The following is a 20,840-nucleotide window of genomic DNA, read 5'->3' on the forward strand; positions in this document are numbered from 1 at the left end:
ATTAAAGGGTCTCGGTATTAGGAAGGTTGAGAACTGCTGCCCTAGATAGTTGTAGAAGGAGACCTGTTCTAGGGGAATCCCATTAAGCCATCATGAATGTACTCTTGGCTTATTTGCACAAGCCATTATGTTGGTCTTCTCATGAGTAACTTCTGGCTGGTTCAGTTGGCAATAATTGTCTAATGTGAGTAATGCTCTCCTCAGGCCAACAAGGGTCCTTGGGAAAAGGGCTAAGTCATCTGTGCAAAAGAGCAAAGAAATATGTTTTCCAGAAATTTTGTGGTGGATGATGAATCTATATTCTTGAGATGGGAAACCATGTCATTGATATAGAAATTTTTAAAAAATGGGAGCTAAGATGTAGCCTTCCCTCACTCCTTTTCCTGTTCTTAATAAATTGGCAAGATGGCCTTGTGCATTTAACTCTAATAGCTGTATTTTCATGCAGACCTTTATCAGAAAAAGGAGCTGTCTATCAATGGGAGTGCTGCTCAATTTTTCCCATAAAGTATCTCTGGAGATAGAGTCAAATGCCACTTTGAAGTCAATAAAAGCAACATCAAGAGCGGCATTTGAAGAATATTTCACCAATAAATGATCCATAACCATGCAGTAACCTAAAGTAGAATGCTCCTCTCGGAATTTTCCCTGTTCTTCACCTAAGTAACTGCCTTGTTCAAGCCAATCTCTGAGCTTCCAGTTCAAGTGCCTAGCGTAAAGTTTATTTATTGTGCTAAGCCAATTTATCGGTCTGTAATTGGCTGGGTCATTCCTAATCCTATTCTTATAGATCGGTACTGCAATGGCCCCCCCCCCCCCCCCCATCCCTTTTGGGAGTCTCCCTGTTCTGTCTATTAGTGGAAACAATTTAACCAGGACAGGGAACCACCAAACCATGTTTTTTTTTTTAAGTAGGTCAGGTGATACTAAATCAAACTTGGGTTTAGTACTCTTTGATCGAGTTTAATAGGAATGGTAATATTGGGTCCTTCCCAGCTGGCAACACTATACATTTAATAACAATAGTCTGAATTGTGCATGCATAAGGGGAAACCATATAGGAACAATGTCACTAAAGTAATATTTGTGGAAAGATACATTAATACACCCCAAATTCTGTGTTAAGAAAGAACTGTTACAAAATGCTAACCTGGTGTTTCAGCCTCCTTATACGTTTTCTTTTTTTAATTATTTCTGGGTTTTTCTTATTAACAATAGATGTTATTGGGCCAAAAAAAGATACAGGGATGTTCAAGACATAGGACCACAGAAAATACAGAAACTTTTAAAAAATCATAATCTAACACTCAAAACTGATGAGCCCTGTATAAATTGCTTTTAATCCCATTATCAGGCCATTTGTTTGCAATTGCAACGTATACATTTGAAATAGCAGCAACTGTATCAATCACAAACATTTTTCTTACATGGGGGTACAATTTTAGGGGAATGAAATGCTAGTTTGAGGCGGGGTTTCAATATACATAAATAATTAAACAGCCTTTCCCCACAGGGTCATTAGTGCTGGTCCCACAGGAACCATACTTCCGTGGAGGTCTTCTGGGGGCAGGCTCCAAGTTCCCATCCACCCCCATCAGAGCCCCATGACACTGCCAGCAGAGCCTCCCTATGCTCTCAGCTGGAGGGGATTCTTGTCAGGACCCTCGCTAGTTAAGCTCACTTCCTGCCTTATTGTTTTTTACAGGGCCTTTCTCAAGCTTTCGGCCTGAGAAAGAGAGTTATCAAGTCAAGAATATTACCTCCCGTTTGGAATGTGTATGTCTGGGTGAAACGGCCTTTGCTTTCCTCTTCTTCATCTCCCCCCTCCTACCTCCTCCTTGTCTGGGAATTCTTTGTCCTGCTTGAACAGTGGGGTGGAGGGGCCTGACGTATTTCCTCTGGGAACATGTAATCTGTTGCTTGCAAGGTCTGACCAGTTCAAACAATGAAGTTATCAGCTTTTCCTGTGTTTGGCACCAATAAAAGAAGTGCTGATTCCTGTCCCTGGGCAAGTCTGGGGTTGTGACAGTTCTTTGGAGCTAATGGAGGCAATTCTCACTGTCACTGTTCATAGACACACACCCCACTTTGTATGGAGCTTTTGCATGCAATCATTCCTGCCACCCCTCCTTTTTTAGGGTTCACCTCATTCCCTCTGGCACAGATGCTCCCTCCACCCTAATGTTTCCTCCTAGGAAGAAACTCTTTCTGGTCAGTTCCTTTGGGAATGGAGGAGAGATAGACCCCCAACAAGAGACCCCTTTCTGCAGCCTCCCTCATGTCCTTCAAGTCTCCTATCACATTGTTATCAATGTGATTGAGATGCATTCCCAATTCAATGTAACTGCTTAAGGCAACAAATCAATGCTGCTAGAAAGATATATGTAATCAGTCTGCTATATGTATCCACTGCCATCTGTGCATTCTTTCCTTGATCTTTACTTTATGGCTTCACACGGTTTGTAGGAAAATAGGCTTCCCCTTGTACCTCTGTTCCAGGAGCGTACCGCCCTAGGGACATGGAGACATCCATGTCCCCGGGCGCATGCCTTTCAGTCACGTGGGGGGCACTGAGTAGACTGTCATGCGCCTGAGTCGCCCACCACAGCACCCTGCCCCCTCCTGGCCTTCCTGCCCTCTGCCCTCAAGCTGCATGGAGGGGGGTGGGGCTCAGGGGGCGGGGCCCCATAAGAGCCCCACCCCCGGCATTCGTGTTTTTAAAAGCACGACCCTGGCCTGGAGGCTGGCTTCTGCCCACCTCAGGAGCCAGGAATGTACTTTGTACTCAGAAGCATCGCCCCGCCCCCCAGCCTGCCCCCCTTACACCCTCCTTCTGTATTGCTTTCCTTTCTTGGAGAGGATGAGCTCACCCACCCCACCCCACCCCCCGCACCCCCAGTTCATCTCCTGTTGTCTCTTGCAGAACTTCACACACTGCAGGCCCTGTGTGGCTGCCCAGTGGTGGCTGAAGGGCAGTGCAGCAAGAGGCGTTTCCGGTTTGCCTATGATGGAAAGGACATCATCTGGTTTGAGGAGGAGACCCACACCTGGGCGGCCTCTGTGCCCCGAGGCCAGGTGATCAAGAGTATGTTGGAGACAAAGGGCACCCTAACCCAGATTGATAAGGACTGCCTGGAGGAGTGTTCATTGTGGCTGCAGAGGTTCCTTGAGTATGAGAACAAGACACTGCAGAGGACAGGTGAGGAGCCATTGAGTGGGGGTGATGGGGTCTGCAAGGTTCTTTTCTGCATGTGCAGAGACCCTTGCCGTGGCGGGGCAACAGCTGGAGCTCTTTCCCCCATCCTCTTTTGACTTCCAGGACTTATTGGGGTGGGGTGAGCATTTAAAGACCAGGCTCCTTCCCCCACTCCACTCCCTCATTGTCAAAAGTGGTACAGTCTGCCACACATCCCTCAGGAATGTGCCACTTCCTTCTGCCCTGTTCTGTCCTGAATGCAGCTCCAGAGCCAAGCAGGCACCTGCAAAAGCCTTTGCTGGGATCAGGCAGGGGGAGCTATAGGTTTGAATTCCCCCTCCCCTTAAAACAACAGCATGATCATTGGTTTTGATGGAGCATCTCTTTTTCCTTGAGAGCAGGTGAACTCTAACCTAGAGAACTGGGTTTGATTCCCCACTTCTCCACATGAATGGCAGACTCTTCCCTGGTGAACCAGATGTGTTTCCTCACTCCTACATTCCTGCTGGGTGACCTTGGGCTAGTCACAGTTCTCTAAAAAAACTCTCTCAGCCCCATCTGCCTCACAAGGTATCTGCTGTGGGGAGAGGAAAGGAGCTTGTAAGCCCCTTTAAGTTTCCTTACAGGAGAGAAAGGTGGGGTATACATCCAAACTCTTCTTTGCCCTCCTCAACCACCCCCCTTCCCCCCTACTGCCACTGCTAGCAGACTAAGGGGCTGACCCATCCACAGAGGGGCAGGGGGGGCGTTTCAAATGTGCTTGGAGGACACTCCAGAGTTTGAAGGGGGGAGTGGAGTGGAAAGCAGCGACTTTCCTTCCCCACAAGCCATTTTTCCTGGATCTTTATGATTTTAAATGGTGTCCCCTAAATTCATGTTATTTTTGCACAGAAAGAGCACAAGACCACCGGTCATATTGCATCTCATTTCCTTCTCCGCAGGCAAGACCATATTAAAATTAGTCAGGATGGGCACTTCAGAACACTGCCCTGGGTCACATACCAAAACATGGATGGACACAATTTTTTTCCAGACACCCCAGGGACGTAGGTATAGATTTTTTATGGGGGGGTTCGGGGGTCAGGCCACACCCCCACCCACCCCTAGGGCATGGCCACGCCTCCCCAAGCCCCACCCCTGGCCTAGCGCTTATAAAAGCAGCTCTCCGAGGCCAGGGATGGCAGACTCCCCTCCCCTGCCCTCCCCTGCCCCTCCCCTCTGGGCAGAGGCATAGAGGGAAAATGGAGCCTGGTGCAAAATCTGAGTTTTGGGCCCCCCCCCCCCCGCCCCCGGGCAGCCGCTGTGATGCTGGAATCCACCCCAAACAGCATCACTTTCAATGTTATTTAAACTAGGGAGCCCAAATTCTCCTTTTAAATCCACCTTAAAGGGAGAATCTGGGGTCCCTAAAGGTCGCTTCTTCATTTGAAAGCTGATCATGCTGTTTTGGGATGGATTATCCCCCACCCTGAAACAGCATCACTTTCAATGTGGTGTAGTGGTTAAGAGCAGGTGCATTCTGATCTGGAGGAACCGGGTTTGATTCCCTGCTCTGCCACTTGAGCTGTGAAGACTTATCTGGGGAATTCAGATTAGCCTGTGCACTCCCATACACGCCAGCTGGGTGACCTTGGGCTAGTCACAGCTTCTCGGAACTCTCTTAGCCCCACCCACCTCACAGGGTGTTTGTTGTGAGGGAGCAAGGGCAAGGGGATTGTAAGCCCCTTTGAGTCTCCTACAGGAGAGAAAAGGGGGATATAAATCCAAACTCTTCTTCTTCTAAACTCTCAGATTCTCCCTTTAAATCCATGCCGAAGGGGGTGGATTTAAAAGGAGAATCTAGGGAAATTTGGGGGGGTGCCTGCTGTCAGGGGTGCAATTGTTAAGCTAGAAGCACCAAACTTTCAAGGTATCTTTAGGAGTCTCTCCTAATGATACCACCCAGGTTTGGTGAAGTTTGGTTCAGGGGGTCCAAAGTTATGGACCCTCAAAGGTGTAGCCCCCATCTCCTATTAGCTCCCAAACAATGCGCCCCCTGCAGGCCAAAAACCGAAAAAGCACTAAAATGTTTTAAAAACCCACAAACGGAGGGGCGGAGCTTCGGACATGAATGGGGGGGTTCAAACCCGAGAACCCCCCCTTACCTACTTCCATGAGACACCCCCTCAATGTTCACAAGTCTTGTCATAATGACTATTATGGCCACACACTGCTTTTATTTTTTTTATGTCTGCAGTTGTTGCTTTAAAATTATTATCCAAAAAGTCTTTTACTTAATTTAACTCCAAATTATTTAACTTTTTTTTTGCAATCTTGATTGTCCTGATTCAGCTCTAAATCTCTGTTAAAAAGCATTGCTTCTGTCTTTTCTGCCTTTAATGTATTTCAAGCTACTTTGTTTGTTCTTTCATAAGAATTTCTAATTTGGCAGCCAATTCTTCTGGATCAATTAGAAATAAATTATTGTGTCCTCAGCAAAGGGATGGATCTTTTAAGGATGTTTTACTAGCCCAGTGTCTCTTATCCTAAGCCGTCTCTAATTGATGCAGCTAATAACTCCAAGGAAATGTTAAACAATCATGCTGGAAGATGGTATCTCTGCTTCAAGTCTCTATTTAGCTCAACCAGTTGTTTACTTTATCTTTATCTTTACTGTAGTGTCTGAATAAATTATTTGTACCCATTCTTTATAGATTCTTAAAGAAACAAATTTATCTGGACATTTCAGTAAATATTATTGTTCTACCCTACCAAAAGCCTTTTCGACATCCCCCCACCCCAAAAAGGAAAAGCTGATGGTCCATCTCAGATGTTTTCTCATATTATTGATTTTCTCATATTATTTTCTCATATCATTGATGAACGCAAGGTCGATTAATAACAAATATGCTACCCTCCGGGAGTATCTCAGAGGGCAAGCTGCCGACCTTGTGTGTGTAACGGAAACCTGGGTGAGGGAGGGCGAGACGGTAGCTCTCAATAACCTCGCCCCAGATGGTACCGTGGCAGTCCAGCAACCTCGGACACAGGGCCGGGGGGGGTGGCGTGGCGATGCTCGTCCGAGATTCCATTCCTTTCAGGACGTCCCCTGTCCCAGCGATTGTTGGCATAGAGTGTTTAGGCCTCCATTGGGACCACCTAGAGAGGCTGGCTGTTCTGCTTGTGTACCGGTCGCCTAGCGCACCGGCAGACAACCTATCACGGCTCTTGGAGGTTGTTGCTGAGTGGGCGCTGGAGCACCCGCACTTGATTGTGTTGGGTGACTTCAATGTCCATGTGGATTCAGCCTCCTCCTCGGTAGCCGTTGATCTAGTGTCATCCATGGCGATGCTAGGCCTCTCTCTTGTAAACACCGGTGTTCCTACCCATCAAGGAGGCCACACTCTGGACCTAATCTTTGCGGCAGGCGTGCATGTGGCCTTATCCTTTGTAGAAAGAGTGCCATGGTCTGACCACGACGTCCTGAAGGCTCGGACTGAAGCTCCCATGCCCCCCCCGTCTAGGCGACGAGCAGATTTTAGCCCGCCCGCGGAGACTAATGGAACCAGAACGGTTCCAGGATGCTCTACGGGGGACCCTTCCCACTGGCGATACGCTAGATGAGCTGGTAGAGAGCTGGGATACCAGGCTCTCTGAAGCCATCGAATGTATCGCTCCAAGGCGCCCTCTCCCGCTTTTCCCGCACCAACCCGGCTCCTTGGTATACCGAGGAGCTGAGGGAGATGAAACGGGAACTGAGACGGCTTGAGCGAGTGTGGCAGCGGGCATTTGACGAGGGGTCAAGACACATCCATATGCGCATGCGTTTATGAGGGTCCCTCGAGAGTGCTGTGAAGAGGAGACAAAGCGGGCATTTTTTGAGTCCGCCATCGAAAAGGCTAGTTCGCGCCCGGCTCAATTGTTTCGAGTTATCTGGACATTGACGACCTCTTCTATAGATCCTAAAGATAATAAATTGGCACTAGGCTGTGAGGCATTTGCGGACTACTTCACGCACAAAGTCTTGTCCCTCCAGCCAATCCCTGCACCAGCCAGCAGTTGGATACAGTATGTGAACTAGAGACCCTGGGTCAAGTCTTTGGGTCCTTTCTTGGACCACTTCAGCTTACTTGACCCAATCGAATGTGGACAGGACTCTGGATGTCATACGAGATCTACCACTTGTCCCTTTTGACCCGTGCCCTTCCTGGTTGGTGAGAAGCCAGCAGGGAGGAGCTAAGTAGCCACCCTGTGTGGATATAGTCAACGGCTCCCTTGAGCAAGGAGCTTTCCCTGGTTGGCTTAAAGAGGCGGTGGTCCGCCAGCTCCTAAAAAGACGTCGCCTTTGGATCCAAAGGGATCCGACCAGTACCTTGAGCTTCAAATTTTACCATTCTTGGGTTAGAGTAATTGAGCGAGCGGGTAGCGGAATCAGCTCCAAGGGTTCCTGGATGATGCAAAGCGTGCTGGATCCCTTTTCAGTCCGGCTTCAAGGCTGGTCATGGGAACCCGAAGACGGTGTTGGTTGCCCGTTGTGGACGATCTCCGGCTGCACTTGGATAGAGGGCGGTCGAGGCTGCTGGTGTTGTTAGATCTCACCGCAGCCGCTTCGAGCGTGAGTAGATCATGACCTTTTTTGGTCCCACCGCCTCACTGGTATTGGGATTCGGGGTTCAGCCGGAACTGGCTGACCTCGGTTCTCCCAAGACCGGGGACAGCAAAGGTAGTGTCGTGGGAGTGAGATCTCTGGACGGCGCCCCATCATGTGTGGGGTGCCACAAGGAGCCATACTCTCTCTGATGCCTCTTTAACATCTAGATGCACCCCCTGGCAAGTTTAGTCCGGAGTTTGGGCTGCGGTGTCACTCAATATGCTGATGACACCCAGCTTTTTTGTTCCACAATGGAGGGCCACCCGACCTCGGCTCCTGATGCTCTCCAGCGTTGTTTAGATGCCATGGCTGGTTGGTTGAGTGCGAAGTCGGCTGAAGTTGAAGAACCTGGCTACAAAGAACCAGAGGTCGCTTATGTGGCTAGGTCGAGGAGTGTCCGGCGCCCTTTAGTTCGTTGCCCTACGCTGCACGGCGAGGCATTAACATTAGCCTCGGCCCTCGCCAAAAACCTCGAGGTGATACTGGACCCATCACTATCGCTGGTTGTCCAGGTCTGACCCAGACAGCTAAGGCTGACGTTCTACCATCTGGCGGCAGGCTAGACAACTGGCCCCCCTACCTCTCCCACTCTGAATCTGGCCACAGTGATCCCATGCCACGGTCAACCTCTAGGTTAGACTACTGTAACTTCGCTCTATGCGGGCTTGAGACACCCTTAAGCCATGATCCGAAATTGAAGCTTCGTGCAAAATGCGGCAGCCAGGTTGGGCTGGCGGGAACATCTATTAGGGACCGGATTACTCCGGTCCTGTACCAACTACAATGGCTGCCGATTGAGTACCGGGTCATGCTTAAGGTTCTGGTTTTGACCTTTAAAGCTATTACGGTGGCCTTGGACCAGCATACCTACGGGACCCGTCTCTCCCTATATCGCCCTTCCTGGAGGCCCCTCCCACTCGAGGCGGACTCCTTCTGGTGATCCCCCCTGGCCCCTAAAGAGTGATCCGGCTGGCCTCCCACAAGGGCCAGGGCTTTTACTTGGCCCTGGCCCCCCTACCTGGTGGAGACAGGCTCCCCAAGTGAGATCAGGGCTCCTGCGGGACATACAGAGGTTTCCAAGCAGGGCCCTGTAAAACGGACCTGTTCCGCCAGGCATTTGGCCAGCCGGGATAACATCTCACTTCTGTGGAAAAACTGGCCTCCTGTGGGGGGTAGGAATGGGGAAGGGGAAACAATTTTAATCGCCATCTTAACTTTGAATTTTATAATTTGTATATGGTTTTAACTGGGATTGGGGGTGAATTGGATTTTAATTGTTTATATGTATGATGGACACCGCCCTGAGCCCTTCGGGGAAGGGCGGTATAGAAATTTAATTAATTAAATAAATAAATAAATAAATAAATAAATAAATACATCATGCTCTCTATATCTGAAAGTATATACTTGCTCATTATTTTATTTGCTCCAATTGTTAACATAAATTTTGAAATTTTATAATCACAATGAAGAAGAGATATTAGGTGATACCATTTAACATCTGCAATGCCTTCCTTTGGTTGAGGGATAACTATCATTTTCAACCCAGTTGAAGTTCTTGGAAGCTTCTTGCCTCTAAAAATATTGTTGCTGATAAGAAAGGTTGCACAATAGTTTGTGATCTAGCAACCAAGATTAAGTTAATTCATGCTATAGTATTCCCTATTAGAAGAAGAAGAGGAGGAGGAGGAGGAGGAGTTTGGATTTATATCCCCCCTTTCTCTCCTGCAGGAGACTCAAAGGGGCTTACAATCTCCTTGCCCTTCCCCCCTCACAACAAACACCCTGTGAGGTGGGTGGGGCTGAGAGAGCACTGAGAAGCTGTGACTAGCCCAAGGTCATCCAGCTGGCATGTGTGGGAGTGTACAGGCTAATCTGAATCCCCCAGATAAACCTCCACAGCTCAGGCGGCAGAGCTGGGAATCAAACCCAGTTCCTCCAGATTAAATACACGAGCTCTTAACCTCCTACGCCACTGCTGCTCCTCCTATTACAATGTATGGGTGTGAAAGCTAGATAATGAAGAAAGCTGTCAAGAAGAATTTAGTTTCTTTTGAAATGTGGAATTTGAAGACAGTGTTATGGCTATCGTAGATCACCCAAAAAACAAATCAGTTGGTTCTAGATCAATCCAGCCTGAACTGTCCCTAGAAACTACAGTGTTTAATTTGGGGCTATTGTACTTTGGTCACATTAAGAAAGCACACGGGAAAGACAATAATGCTAAAAAAGACTGAAGACAGCAAGAAAAAAGGAAGGCCAAACAAGAGATGGATTGACTGTATAAAGGAAGGCATGGCCCTCAGTTTTCCAAACCTTAGACTGTTAGTGATTGGATGGTTTGGAGGATTTTTATTAATAGGTTCGCCATGAGTCAGAAGTGACTTGACTACACTTAACGCAGACACACAATATTCCAATAGAAGCAACCCCCCCCACACACACACATTTTTCTGAAATACACAACATGCATGATTGACTGTAAAAGCGCTAGAGTCAAGCCCAGCAGCACATTAGAAACCTCCAAAATATTCAGGGTTTGACCTTGTGAAACCTCTGACATTATGATTAACTGTAAATTCCATCACGGCACTGCTATTTCCAAGTACGACTAAGATCTAAGACAGGCTGCAGAATCCCCTCCTGGGGAGTTCTGCATCCTTTGTAGATACCGAAGATTTGCTACACCACCTTTGGAGTAGAACTGGATGACCTCAAGGGGTACCTTCAAGACCACCCTCCATCCTGATGGGCTCAGAAGATATACTCTGTTAACACCAGCCAACGTTGCCCTTTCCACAGAGGCCCCAACCGTGAAGGTGGCCCAAAAGGCAGGCTACGATGGCCGGGAGACCCTCATCTGCCGGGCCCACGGTTTCTACCCCAAGGAGATCGAGGTCACCTGGATGAAGGATGGGGAGGACCAGAAACCGGACACTTTTACGGGAGGTGTCCTCCCCAACTCAGACGGGACCTACCACACCTGGCTCAGCATCGAGGTGGACTCCCAGGAGAGGGACCGCTTCCGGTGCCAGGTGGCTCATGACAGCCTCCCAGAGCCCCTGGACTTCACCTGGGAGGAGCCAGGTGAGAGGCTGCGGGGGGAGGAATCGGGCCCCCCTGGGGTTGGGGAACTGCCAGAGTGTGGAAGGGGAATCTTTGCAGGGAGGAAGGAGGGACTCCAGGAGAAGACTCCCCTGCACACATACTTCAGTTTACAATGGGAAACTCCAGTAGGATCCTGTGTGAGGTACTAACCATTTGTTTGTATCCCTATATTAAAGGGGCTGGGGGCAGAGTGTCCAGGGGTCTCTGGAGACTGATATCTGATGGGGGTGGTGGCAAGAACAGTTTACAGATTCTGCCATATCTCTCAGAAAGTGTTCTAGGCAAGGCCATATAGTTGTTTACCTATAATACATTTTTGCTCTCATATTATTTTGGTCTAATGTACCAATTAATGATTATTACAATAATATCATAACAGAATCAATCATTATTACTATGACGACTGAGGCTGAGATTAAGCTTGGGAGAGCCACTCTTATCTCACCTCGGTCCTGGGTCCTTTTCCCTCCTAATAACTCCAGACAGCTGATTTCTCAAAGATTTATTGTAAAAATTCAAAACAAATAAATAAAACATAAATGCGTTTAGAGAAATTGACCAGCTGAATGCTTCTTGTGGATCTCTTGGGACCTCTAGCCAAGAGGTGCTTCTCTTAGCTTAGCCCATGATAGAGTCACCTAGGCTTTGTTCCCTCACTCTCCAAGAAAACTTTTCCCGCTCGCCATGAGGTTTCCAAAACCTTTGAAGTTTCATGCTAGCACCTCTGCATAGTTTCCTGTCCCCCCTCCAGGAGATCAAAAGGCAAAGATGCTTTTCACAGTCATATGTGACTTCCCTTTACTGTAGCGATAGCATCTTTCATGACAATTACAAATATAGCATCATGGTTAAGAGCAGGTGGACTCCAATCAGGAGAACTGGGTTTGTGTGAAACGTTTTCAATGTCTTCCCTTGCCGTATGGGCATATTTAAAACATTTTCTTGCTGCATTTTCCACATCTCTGTGCCATACCTGAACTTCTTTCTTGGTGCCATTTTATCACTTCCATGAGCTCACTCCATCCCCCTTTGCCTCTTTACTTATGTCAGTTCTGTGTGTGACTTAAAAAAAATGTTGTGGATAAATCTTTGAAGCATCAATTACAACAGCAACAGAGAATCCATGCAATGACTCTTCAAAGCATTGATTTTACAAACAATCCCTCATGGCAGTCATGAAACCAAAGGGGGAGAGTGCACATAAGCGGGAGGGGGGTGCAATCGAAAATGTTTTGCAAACGTTTCAGGTGTGACGTGCGGAAAGGGCCAGTGATGTGGCTGTTGTGGGTTGTCTGGGCTCCATGGTCATGGTCGTTTTTGCTCCTAATATTTATCTTGCATCTGTGGCTGGCATCTTCAGAAGCATAAGATGTGTTTCTCTACATCAGAGAAGATATCAGCCATAGATGCAGGCAAAAAGTTAGGAGCAAAAACTACCAAACCACAGCCTGGAAAACCTACAACAGCCAGTTTATTTATTATTATTTTTAAACTTAATACCCTACTCTTCCAAGCCTAATGGACAGGCTCAGAGGAGCTGACAAATCAAAATTATGTCAATAAAACAATTCACAAGTTAAAAAACAACATCCAAATTTTAAAATTCTACCATAGGTGGCAATTATGTTTTCAAATGAAGTACAGTACCAATAAACCTCAAGCCATCTCCCAATTTCATTATATTTTTATTAGATCAAGGGAAGGGAGGAGGAGGGGCAGAATTTGGGAGGCCAGCAGGACTCAAAAGAAGACTGTTGCTGGCCTCAACCAAAAGCCCAGTGAAACATCTCTGTCTTTCCGGACCTGCAGTTCAAAGCTGTCCCACAGGGTCCTGCTCTCAGCTGACAGAGCAAAAGCTAACAGATGGGGCCAAAAAAGCCCTGACCCTGATTGAAGATACTCTTGGGACCAAGGACCAATAAGCGATTACTTCAGGAAGAGCATAATCCCCTCTGGGGCAATACTGGGAGAGGTGGTCCCACAGATAAGATAGTGAAGTGCTTAAAGGTTAAAACTAGAACCTTGAATATGATCCAGGATTCAGCTGGTAACCAGTACAACTGGCAAAGCATAGGCTGAATATGTGGTCTTACTGGGTTTCCTGTAAGGTCTCTTGCCACTGTATCCTGGACCAATTATAACTTCCAGAGCAGTCTCTGGGGCAACCCTGCATGGAGCAACTTTCAGTAATCCAATCTGGATGTGACCTTTGCATGGATCACTGTAGCTGGGTTTGAACGCGACAAGTTAGGGACCAACCATCTAGCCTGGTGACGGGGAAAGAAGTTCATTCTGACCGTGAAAGCCTTTGACAGTATACTGGATCTTTCCCCTCCCTTTCAGCCTCAGACTTGGGACTCATTCTGGGACTCACTGTCGGACTGGGACTCATTCTGGTTTGTCTCATTCTTTACCGCACCTTCGCCATCAGTAAGTAAACGGAATGCCTTCGCTGGGCAGAGTGTGGGTCTGTGTGATTCTTGTGGTGGACCCTCTCTGAGGATTGTAGGGGGAATATAGAGGTCTCCTGCCATTGACAGATGGTGCTCCCACATCTGGTGGTACCCATCAGTCACGTAGCTACCATGTGGTAGGGGGCGCATTCCCTGAAGGCCAAGCGTGCAATTAGGGGTTAGAGTAAAATGGGAGAGGGGGGGGGGAACTAGAGAGTGGAGTGCACAAGGGGCCCTGACAGGAGGGGCAGGGCCCAGGTGCCATTCCCCCAGAATGCCTCTGGTACCCACAAACCGGTGGTGCCCACAAAATATTAATTTGAACATGGACTGGCAAGTAATTATTTATTAGTTTATTTAAAAATATTTCTAGCTTGACTTTTGCTAGAAAAGCTGGAGCCAAAATGGTTTAAAGCAGAAGTCATTCTAAAACAGATAGGACAGGACAAGAAACCAATACCCAACCTGTCAAAAGTGGGGCAAGTTGCAGGCCTTTCCCCCAGGCTTCCAATGCCTCAGGCAGAGAGGAGGGGAAGGAGTGACGTGGTCTCCCCCAGCCCTTCCTGGCTGGAATTTCTACCTCTTGTCTGAAGGTCCTCTATTCCCGTGCTAGAGGCAGGGGGTTTCCACACATGAGAGTCAACCTACAAAATCCAAATTGCAAAGTGGTGGGAGGCAAATGATGGTCATCTTTGACCTCTGGCTGGATTTCCCCCCAGAAGTTAAACCCAGTGGGTATTAATGAAGCCCCGCTGACTTCAGTGGGAGGCCTCTTGCAGAACACATTTCTCACTGTGAAGAGGAATCTTCCTTTGATGCCTGTCTGCTCCCTTCCCCTCACCCAGGTATCTCTAAACAGGGTCACGTCTCTTGCTTGGGTGTGTTTTGGGGAGGGGTGTGTCTCTGATCATAACTGCTTCTTCTCTGATGCTCGAGAGGAGTATTTCTGTGTTCCTCTGTAAGGATACATAAGTGACATCCCTCTTCTCTCTAACCAAGAATAGTCTGGGAAACTGTTGGAAGTTGGTTAAAAGGGGACTAGAGATGTGTCTGCAGGTTGGGTGGGGGCGGGGGGCGTTGAGAACCCAAGAGATTTGTACGGGGTGTGAATGGATGATCTCAGGGTGTACTTCTGATTCTAAATTCCTGTTTCTCTCTTTGTAGAACAACAGCAAGAGATGGGTTATGAAATTACACCAGGTGAGTCCTGTTCCTTCCTCTCTAGGGTGTTATTTCAGCACATAAGCTGGGGGTGGGTAGGGGGTCTACTGAAAGATCAAATGACTGACCCCCAGCTGCCTCTCCCCACTGAAGTTGTCTGGGGAAAGAAGAGGTGGGTGTGGGGAATCTTCAACCATCTACAGCCAGGCCACTATATAAAAACCCAAGCAGAGCCAACGTGGAAGGCAAAATATACCAGAAAGGGGAATAAAGAGGTTTGAGATGTCCTCTTGCCACGCTCAGCCTGCAGCCAAACTCGCCTGCCACTTGCCTGCCCCATATTCCTGGTCCATGTTGCTCTCCACCACCACCCCCCAGCCAAATTCTCCCTCTACTGTTTGCCTCCCTCTGAACACCCCAGCTGAAGCTGCCTGCGCCATTTACCTTCCTTTCCACCACCCCAGCCGAAGTCTCCCACCAACCCTTCTCTCCCTTTTCAGTCTCCACTCCCCAGCAGAAGTCACCCGCTGCCACTCGCCCTGCTGGGCCCACATGGCTTGCCTCCCTCTCCACCCCCTCCTGCTGAAGTCACCTGCCCAGCCTTCCCCCCTTGACTGTCCTGGCCTTTGCCCCTTTGCCTCTCTCCCTACTGCCAGCGAAACTTGTCTGCATCCCTGGCCTGGGGCAACGGTTTGTTGGAGTTTGGTGTTTTTTCCCCAGGGCCAGCCATGCAGCGGTGGGGGAGAATTCAGTGGGTGCTGAGGGGAGTTCAGCTGGGGCAGGGGCTGGGTGCAGCACCTCGGGCTTGCCAGGGGTACGTCTTTGTGACAGTACGCCACTGGATCTGAGGAGTCTTCCCCAGAAGAACGACTCCTGCCCCTTTTTCAGTCAGTCCATTTTTGATGCTCTGTATTTGACCTTGTGGAACGTTTTTTTCCTCTTTGACTTTGCTTAGAGCAGGGGTGGAGAACCTGCGGCTCTCCAGATGTTCAGGAACTACAATTCCCATCAGCCCCTGCCAGCATGGCCAATTGGCCATGCTGACAGGGGCTGATGGGAATTGTAGTTCCTGAACATCTGGAGAGCCGCAGGTTCCCTACCCCTGGCTTAGAGTCTTCCTGACAGCCCTTTTGAGGAAGAAATTTCTTCTCTGGGGTTAATGCCCCAGTGGATTTCCTGTCTTTCCTTGAAGTCTGCGGCTTGACTCACCTGCTTGAGTGGTCATTTTGTGACCTTTGTTCTGTGTGTCCCCAGCATGGCACCTGCGCTGTGCTTGTGGCCTGATCTATGTGAGGAGTATGGCTGACTAGCCCCACCTTAGGAATACTTTAGATTGGATGGCCTTTGTCTCTCCCGCCAACTCCTTTTTCTGATTTTGATGCATGTTGACAATTCTGTGGGGGCCTCAAGGATTTCATTTTGTTTCTTTTTTAGTTTCTGTGCCTGAAGTAGAGAACATCGAAGGTTTGCTCAAGAGTTCTGGGGGATCAATTTCCCGTGACCCTGACTTCCACTTACCACCTGATTTCTAATAGATTTGAGTTTATTTTGTCATGATATATAAAAAAGTGAGTAAAAGTTCACATAAAAGTCATTTTCTGAGTTAGCAGAAGTTTGCAAAATCCAGATTACGAAGACAGTCAGTCTAGGAGCAAAAGTAGCAAAGATTGACCTTTAACATGATTGGTGAGTTCAACTGTAATTCTAGACCAATGAGAAGCTGTGCCCTGGGCGGGGAAAAGTATCCCTGATGTATGTATTGTATATGCTGTGCTGAGTTGAGATAGATAGAGAGTTAAGTTCTGTGTGTGTTGAACTTTGTTACTGCTGAAGAGTTCTGTATAGTATTATAGTCTTGTATAGGATACACGTGTGTAACCTTGCAACTGCTAAAGTAAAAGCCTTCCTATGGAAAGAACATCTTGTGTGGAGAGTATTCTTTTCCAAAGAGTGGTAGAAGGTTGCAGTGAGTGCAAGAAGACTACTATAGACTTCTCATCTTACTAGAGTGACTCCGCTTTAAACTCTGCTGATAGGTTATGTGCCCAGAATTTAGGTCTACTCGGGAGTAAGAGAGAAGAAACAGTCCAAATTGTGAGCTGTGGTGCAGCAGTTTGGAACAGAGCTGAAGATGGCGTTTACAGCAGCAAGTATGCCCTTCGAGCAACTCAATGCAAGCAACTATATGTCCTGGGCTTGCAAGATGCAGAACTACTTAATCAGAGAAAACTTGTGGACAGTTGTGCAGACAACTCCAGCAGCTGATGATGCAGATGGGAAGCGAGCAGATGATAAAGCCTGTGTATCAATAGTTCTAGCTGGGGAGAATTCTCAGCTCCTGTATGTTAGAGACTCTGTCAGTGCAAAAGAGTCCTGGGAAGCACTGGAAGAAAATTTATCAGCAAGATACAGCTGGCTCCAAAATGCTAATAGCCAGAAGACTGTACAACTGCAAATTAAAGGCGAATGAGTGTATGTCTTTTCACCTACAGCAAATGAGATCGTTCTTTGCTCAACTAGAAGGCAGAGGAATGACTTTTCCTGAGTCACATAAAGCCTACATTATTTTATCCCCTCTGGATGGAAGCTGGGGTCAGTTAGTCTACAGTTTGCACAGTGTTAAAGAAGAGGACCTGACTCTGTCCTTTATGACTGCAAAACTGCTAGAAAGTCAACAACAAATAAATTAATTTGCTTTCACATGCTGCATGTGAGCTCCCAAAGGCACCTGGTGTAAGGAATTCCAAAGAGCAGAAATAAAAAGGCTTCTGGTTGTAAGACCGTTTATTCAGACATCTTAGAAAGCTCAAACACAGCAATGACAGGAATGAAGCCTCCCGCTCAAACTACAGGTTATAACATCTTCTATCCCATCCCATCCCCCACCGGCGGTTCCTGACCCATTCTCATGGGAACGGAATGCTCATCTTGCACTATAAGATAAGCTAGCCGACGGAGTAGTAATGCTTGACTTTCGGCCCACTTCTGGCCGCGCTCCATTACTTGGAATGATAGTCAAAGACCAGACGACTGTGAGAGAGAATCCAATTACCACTGTGATCTTTACATTCTGCTTCCCCTAAGAAAACCCTTTCCCTTCCGGTGGGTTTTAGCGGAAACGAGCGATGAAAAGCAGCAATTAAAGAGGGGGCGTCGATATTCTCCTTATAGACCCATTGATTATGACCAGAAGAATACCCCACCCAAGAAACCAAATATTGCAAGCGATTGCGAGAAAAACTGAGAGTCCAGGATTGCCGATGTTTATAGATGCTTTGTGGCCATTACCAATTATAGTTGGAGAATTTTACTCTCCGAGGGTCGTGCCAGACGCCGAGAGCAGGAGCCTCCTTCAGCAAACTGGAATGGAAAACGGGGTGGATATTACTTAATGAGTTAGGCAGTTCTAAACGAGCAGTAACATCATTTATCACCTTCACAATTCGAAAGGGGCCCACGAATTTCTTGCCTAGCTTTGAATATTTGTGCACGTCTTCTACAAGATTTTTTAGTGGGCGGAATAAACCCAAGCCCCCACACGTAAAGGAAAGTCAGACCGGTGTTTGTCCGCCTGAAACTTTTGTGAGTCTTTTGCCTGTTGTAAGGCGGACTGGACCGTATTCCACCCCTCAGCCAGGGAGGAAATCCATTGCTGGAACTCCGGAGGATGCAACGACTGCGAGGGTAGCTGGGGCAGAGGTGGGAAAGAGCGACCAGACACAACTTCAAAAGGGGTTTTCTGAGTGCTACTGTGAATGGCATTATTGTAGGCATATTCTGCAAACGGAATTAATTCGCACCAATTATCCTGGTGGTAATTAGTATAACAACGTAAGTACTGTTCAAGTGTTCTATTCGTTCTTTCCGACTCTCCGTCACTTTGAAGAAAGGCGTGGTAGAGAACACGACTCGTCGGGGTGGTTCCCAACGAAGTTCCAGGAGCGCCTTCCAGAATTTCCTTGAAATGAACTTGTGGTCCCAGCGATTGGGATACCACCTTACTCGGGGAGGAAGTGTAATTAGATAGATGTGTTGGATGAATAAACGTGCTAATTTGGGCGCCGAAGGGATGGTTGTGCAAGGAATAAAATGTGCTTGCTTGGAGAACAGGTCTACCACCACCCATAAAACTGTGTTCCCCTGACTTTCTGGCAGATCTGTGATAAAATCCCTTGATACACCTCCAATGAGATTGAGGCTCGAGGGACTGGGGAAATTTAACAGTCCTTAAGGAGGTTTTCCCCGGAATGGATTTTGCCTCTGCACAAACAGAACATCCCTTAATGTAAGCTTCAATGTCCTTGCGCATAGAGCGCCACCAGAACTGGCGTCGAGCTAGATGTAGTGTTTTGAGGAAGCCAAAATGTCCTGCCGACCGAGCGTCATGGCAGGCTTCCAGGACTCGTCTGCGGAGGGAGGGAGGGACGTACCAGCATTCTCCCCGTTTCCAAACGCCACCTTCCAAGCTCACTTGAGAGTCCCCCTCCTCCGCCGGTAATGCACAAAGCCCCGCCTCTTCGAATTCCCGCTGGAAGGGAGAGACGATGTCAGGGATGGGTGGAGGAAGTGGTGAAGGAGTGGTTTGAGATCGGGTAACAGCTAAGCCCAATTGGGTGGGTGAGAGAATGGTGCGTGGAATACTTCGCAATGGAGTGCCATCCCCCCCTCCAGGGAGGCGGGAGAGAGCATCAGCTAATTTATTGGTTTTACCGGGGAAAAAATGAACGGAGAGAATCGGGAGAAGAAATCAGCCCATCGTAGTTGTTTAGCCGACATTTTCAGGGGGGTGGAGAGGGCAGCTAAGTTTTTATGATCCGACCAAACCTCGAAGGGGTGCTTGGCCCCTTCAAGCCAATGACGCCTTTATGAAATTACTGAGAGCTGCAAGCACGATGGCAGCCCGGTTTCCCCACTTGTCTCCCTGGTCCAGTTGAGTTCTGGGCCAGAAAATTTTTTTGATAAGTAAGCACACGGTACAAGTCTATCATCTTTATTTCTCTGCAAAGGAATGCTGGCTGCCGGCTGCTTTGTCCGATGCATCAACGCATTGGAACTACTTCGCAAAGCGCAGGTCGGGGTCTGGGTGTTTCAATATGGGTTCGGTAGTAAAAGCGGATTTCAACCGCTGGAACGCATCTGTGACAAGCCGGAGAGACCAAAGCGCCCGGAGTCTCCGGCTTGGCTAATTGTACTGCCCGCCTTTGGTTAAGTAAGAGATCAGTAAGTGGAAGAGGGGCAATTTGTGCAACAGAATTGGGAATAATAAATTCATGGGTAAAATTTATGCGTAAATCCAAAAGGAAAGATTGTAACTCTTTCCTATTGGAGGGGGGAGGCCATTGAAGTACAAGCTGACTACTTTAGCGGGGTCCATTTCCAAGCCCTCGGGGGAGATTCGATATCCCAAATAGTCTATGGAAGATTGATGGAAACAGCATTTTGACAATTTGGCAAAGAGGGAATTATCAAGTAAACGTTGTAACACCTCACGGACTAGTTTTTCGTGTTCTTCCATCGTTTGAGAGTAAATTAAAACATCATCCAAATAATACTCCACGACCTACTTACCCCCCCCCTTTGTACAATAAGTCCCTGCAACACTTCGTTGATCCAAGACCATGAACGCCCCGTGGAGCTCCGGCTAACCCGAAGGGCATTATTAAATATTCATATTGTCCAAATTTTGTATTAAATGCTGTTAGGTGTTCGTAGCCTTCTGCAATTCGGACTCTGTAATAAGCTTCTCTTAAGTCCAATTTAGTAAAGATCTTGCCTTTGCCTAGTGCATCTAAGAGGTCTTTGATTAAAGGTAAAGGATATTTGTTGGAGATTGAAACAGCATTTAATCCACGATAGTCAGTGCAAAGTCGTAAGGAACCATCTTTTTTCTTTACAAACAATTGCACAGGGCTGACATGGGTGTGTTTGGTAGCTCGCCTTATGAATCCGCGAGCTAAGTTCTTATCTAGGAAGGCACGGAGCTCTTTCTCTTCTGCTGGGCTCATGCGATAAATTCTACCCTTGGGTAGTTGAGCTCCGGGCTGAAGTATGATTTTGCAATCGGTATCCCTATGGGGGGACAATTGATCACACTCCTCTTCTTGGAACACCCTGGCTAAGTCCTGGTAAGCCTGCGGGACATCTATAGGATTCATGGGGGATACTGATGTGTGTAAAGTAGTGGGGTTTAACTGCTGCGTTTCCTGATGGGAAGATATTTCTTCTTCCGTCATGTGCTCCCCACAGGGAGGGTCAGTAAATACTAGAACTCGGTCTTTCCATCTGATGGTTG

The 20,840-nt window shown here is 47.8% G+C and overlaps 3 protein-coding genes across 3 annotated transcripts in view; 1 reads left to right on the forward strand and 2 right to left on the reverse strand.

Annotated features, from left to right (window-relative positions):
* Positions 1-20,840, reverse strand: part of LOC125428554 (zinc finger protein 420-like) — a 577,239-nt gene that overhangs the window by 458,377 nt on the left and 98,022 nt on the right. The gene's annotated exons all lie outside the window — the stretch shown is intronic.
* Positions 1-20,840, reverse strand: part of LOC125428839 (zinc finger and SCAN domain-containing protein 32-like) — a 665,212-nt gene that overhangs the window by 401,348 nt on the left and 243,024 nt on the right. The gene's annotated exons all lie outside the window — the stretch shown is intronic.
* Positions 1-20,840, forward strand: part of TAP2 (transporter 2, ATP binding cassette subfamily B member) — a 1,062,867-nt gene that overhangs the window by 34,600 nt on the left and 1,007,427 nt on the right. The window contains exons 13-14 of the mRNA XM_048488931.1: positions 3,184-3,199; positions 10,629-10,913. Of these exons, the coding sequence (XP_048344888.1) occupies positions 3,184-3,199; positions 10,629-10,913 (301 nt within the window). The remainder of the gene's footprint in view (positions 1-3,183; positions 3,200-10,628; positions 10,914-20,840) is intronic.

This window comes from Sphaerodactylus townsendi, linkage group LG03 (assembly GCF_021028975.2).
Source record: "Sphaerodactylus townsendi isolate TG3544 linkage group LG03, MPM_Stown_v2.3, whole genome shotgun sequence".
NCBI lineage: Eukaryota > Metazoa > Chordata > Lepidosauria > Squamata > Sphaerodactylidae > Sphaerodactylus > Sphaerodactylus townsendi.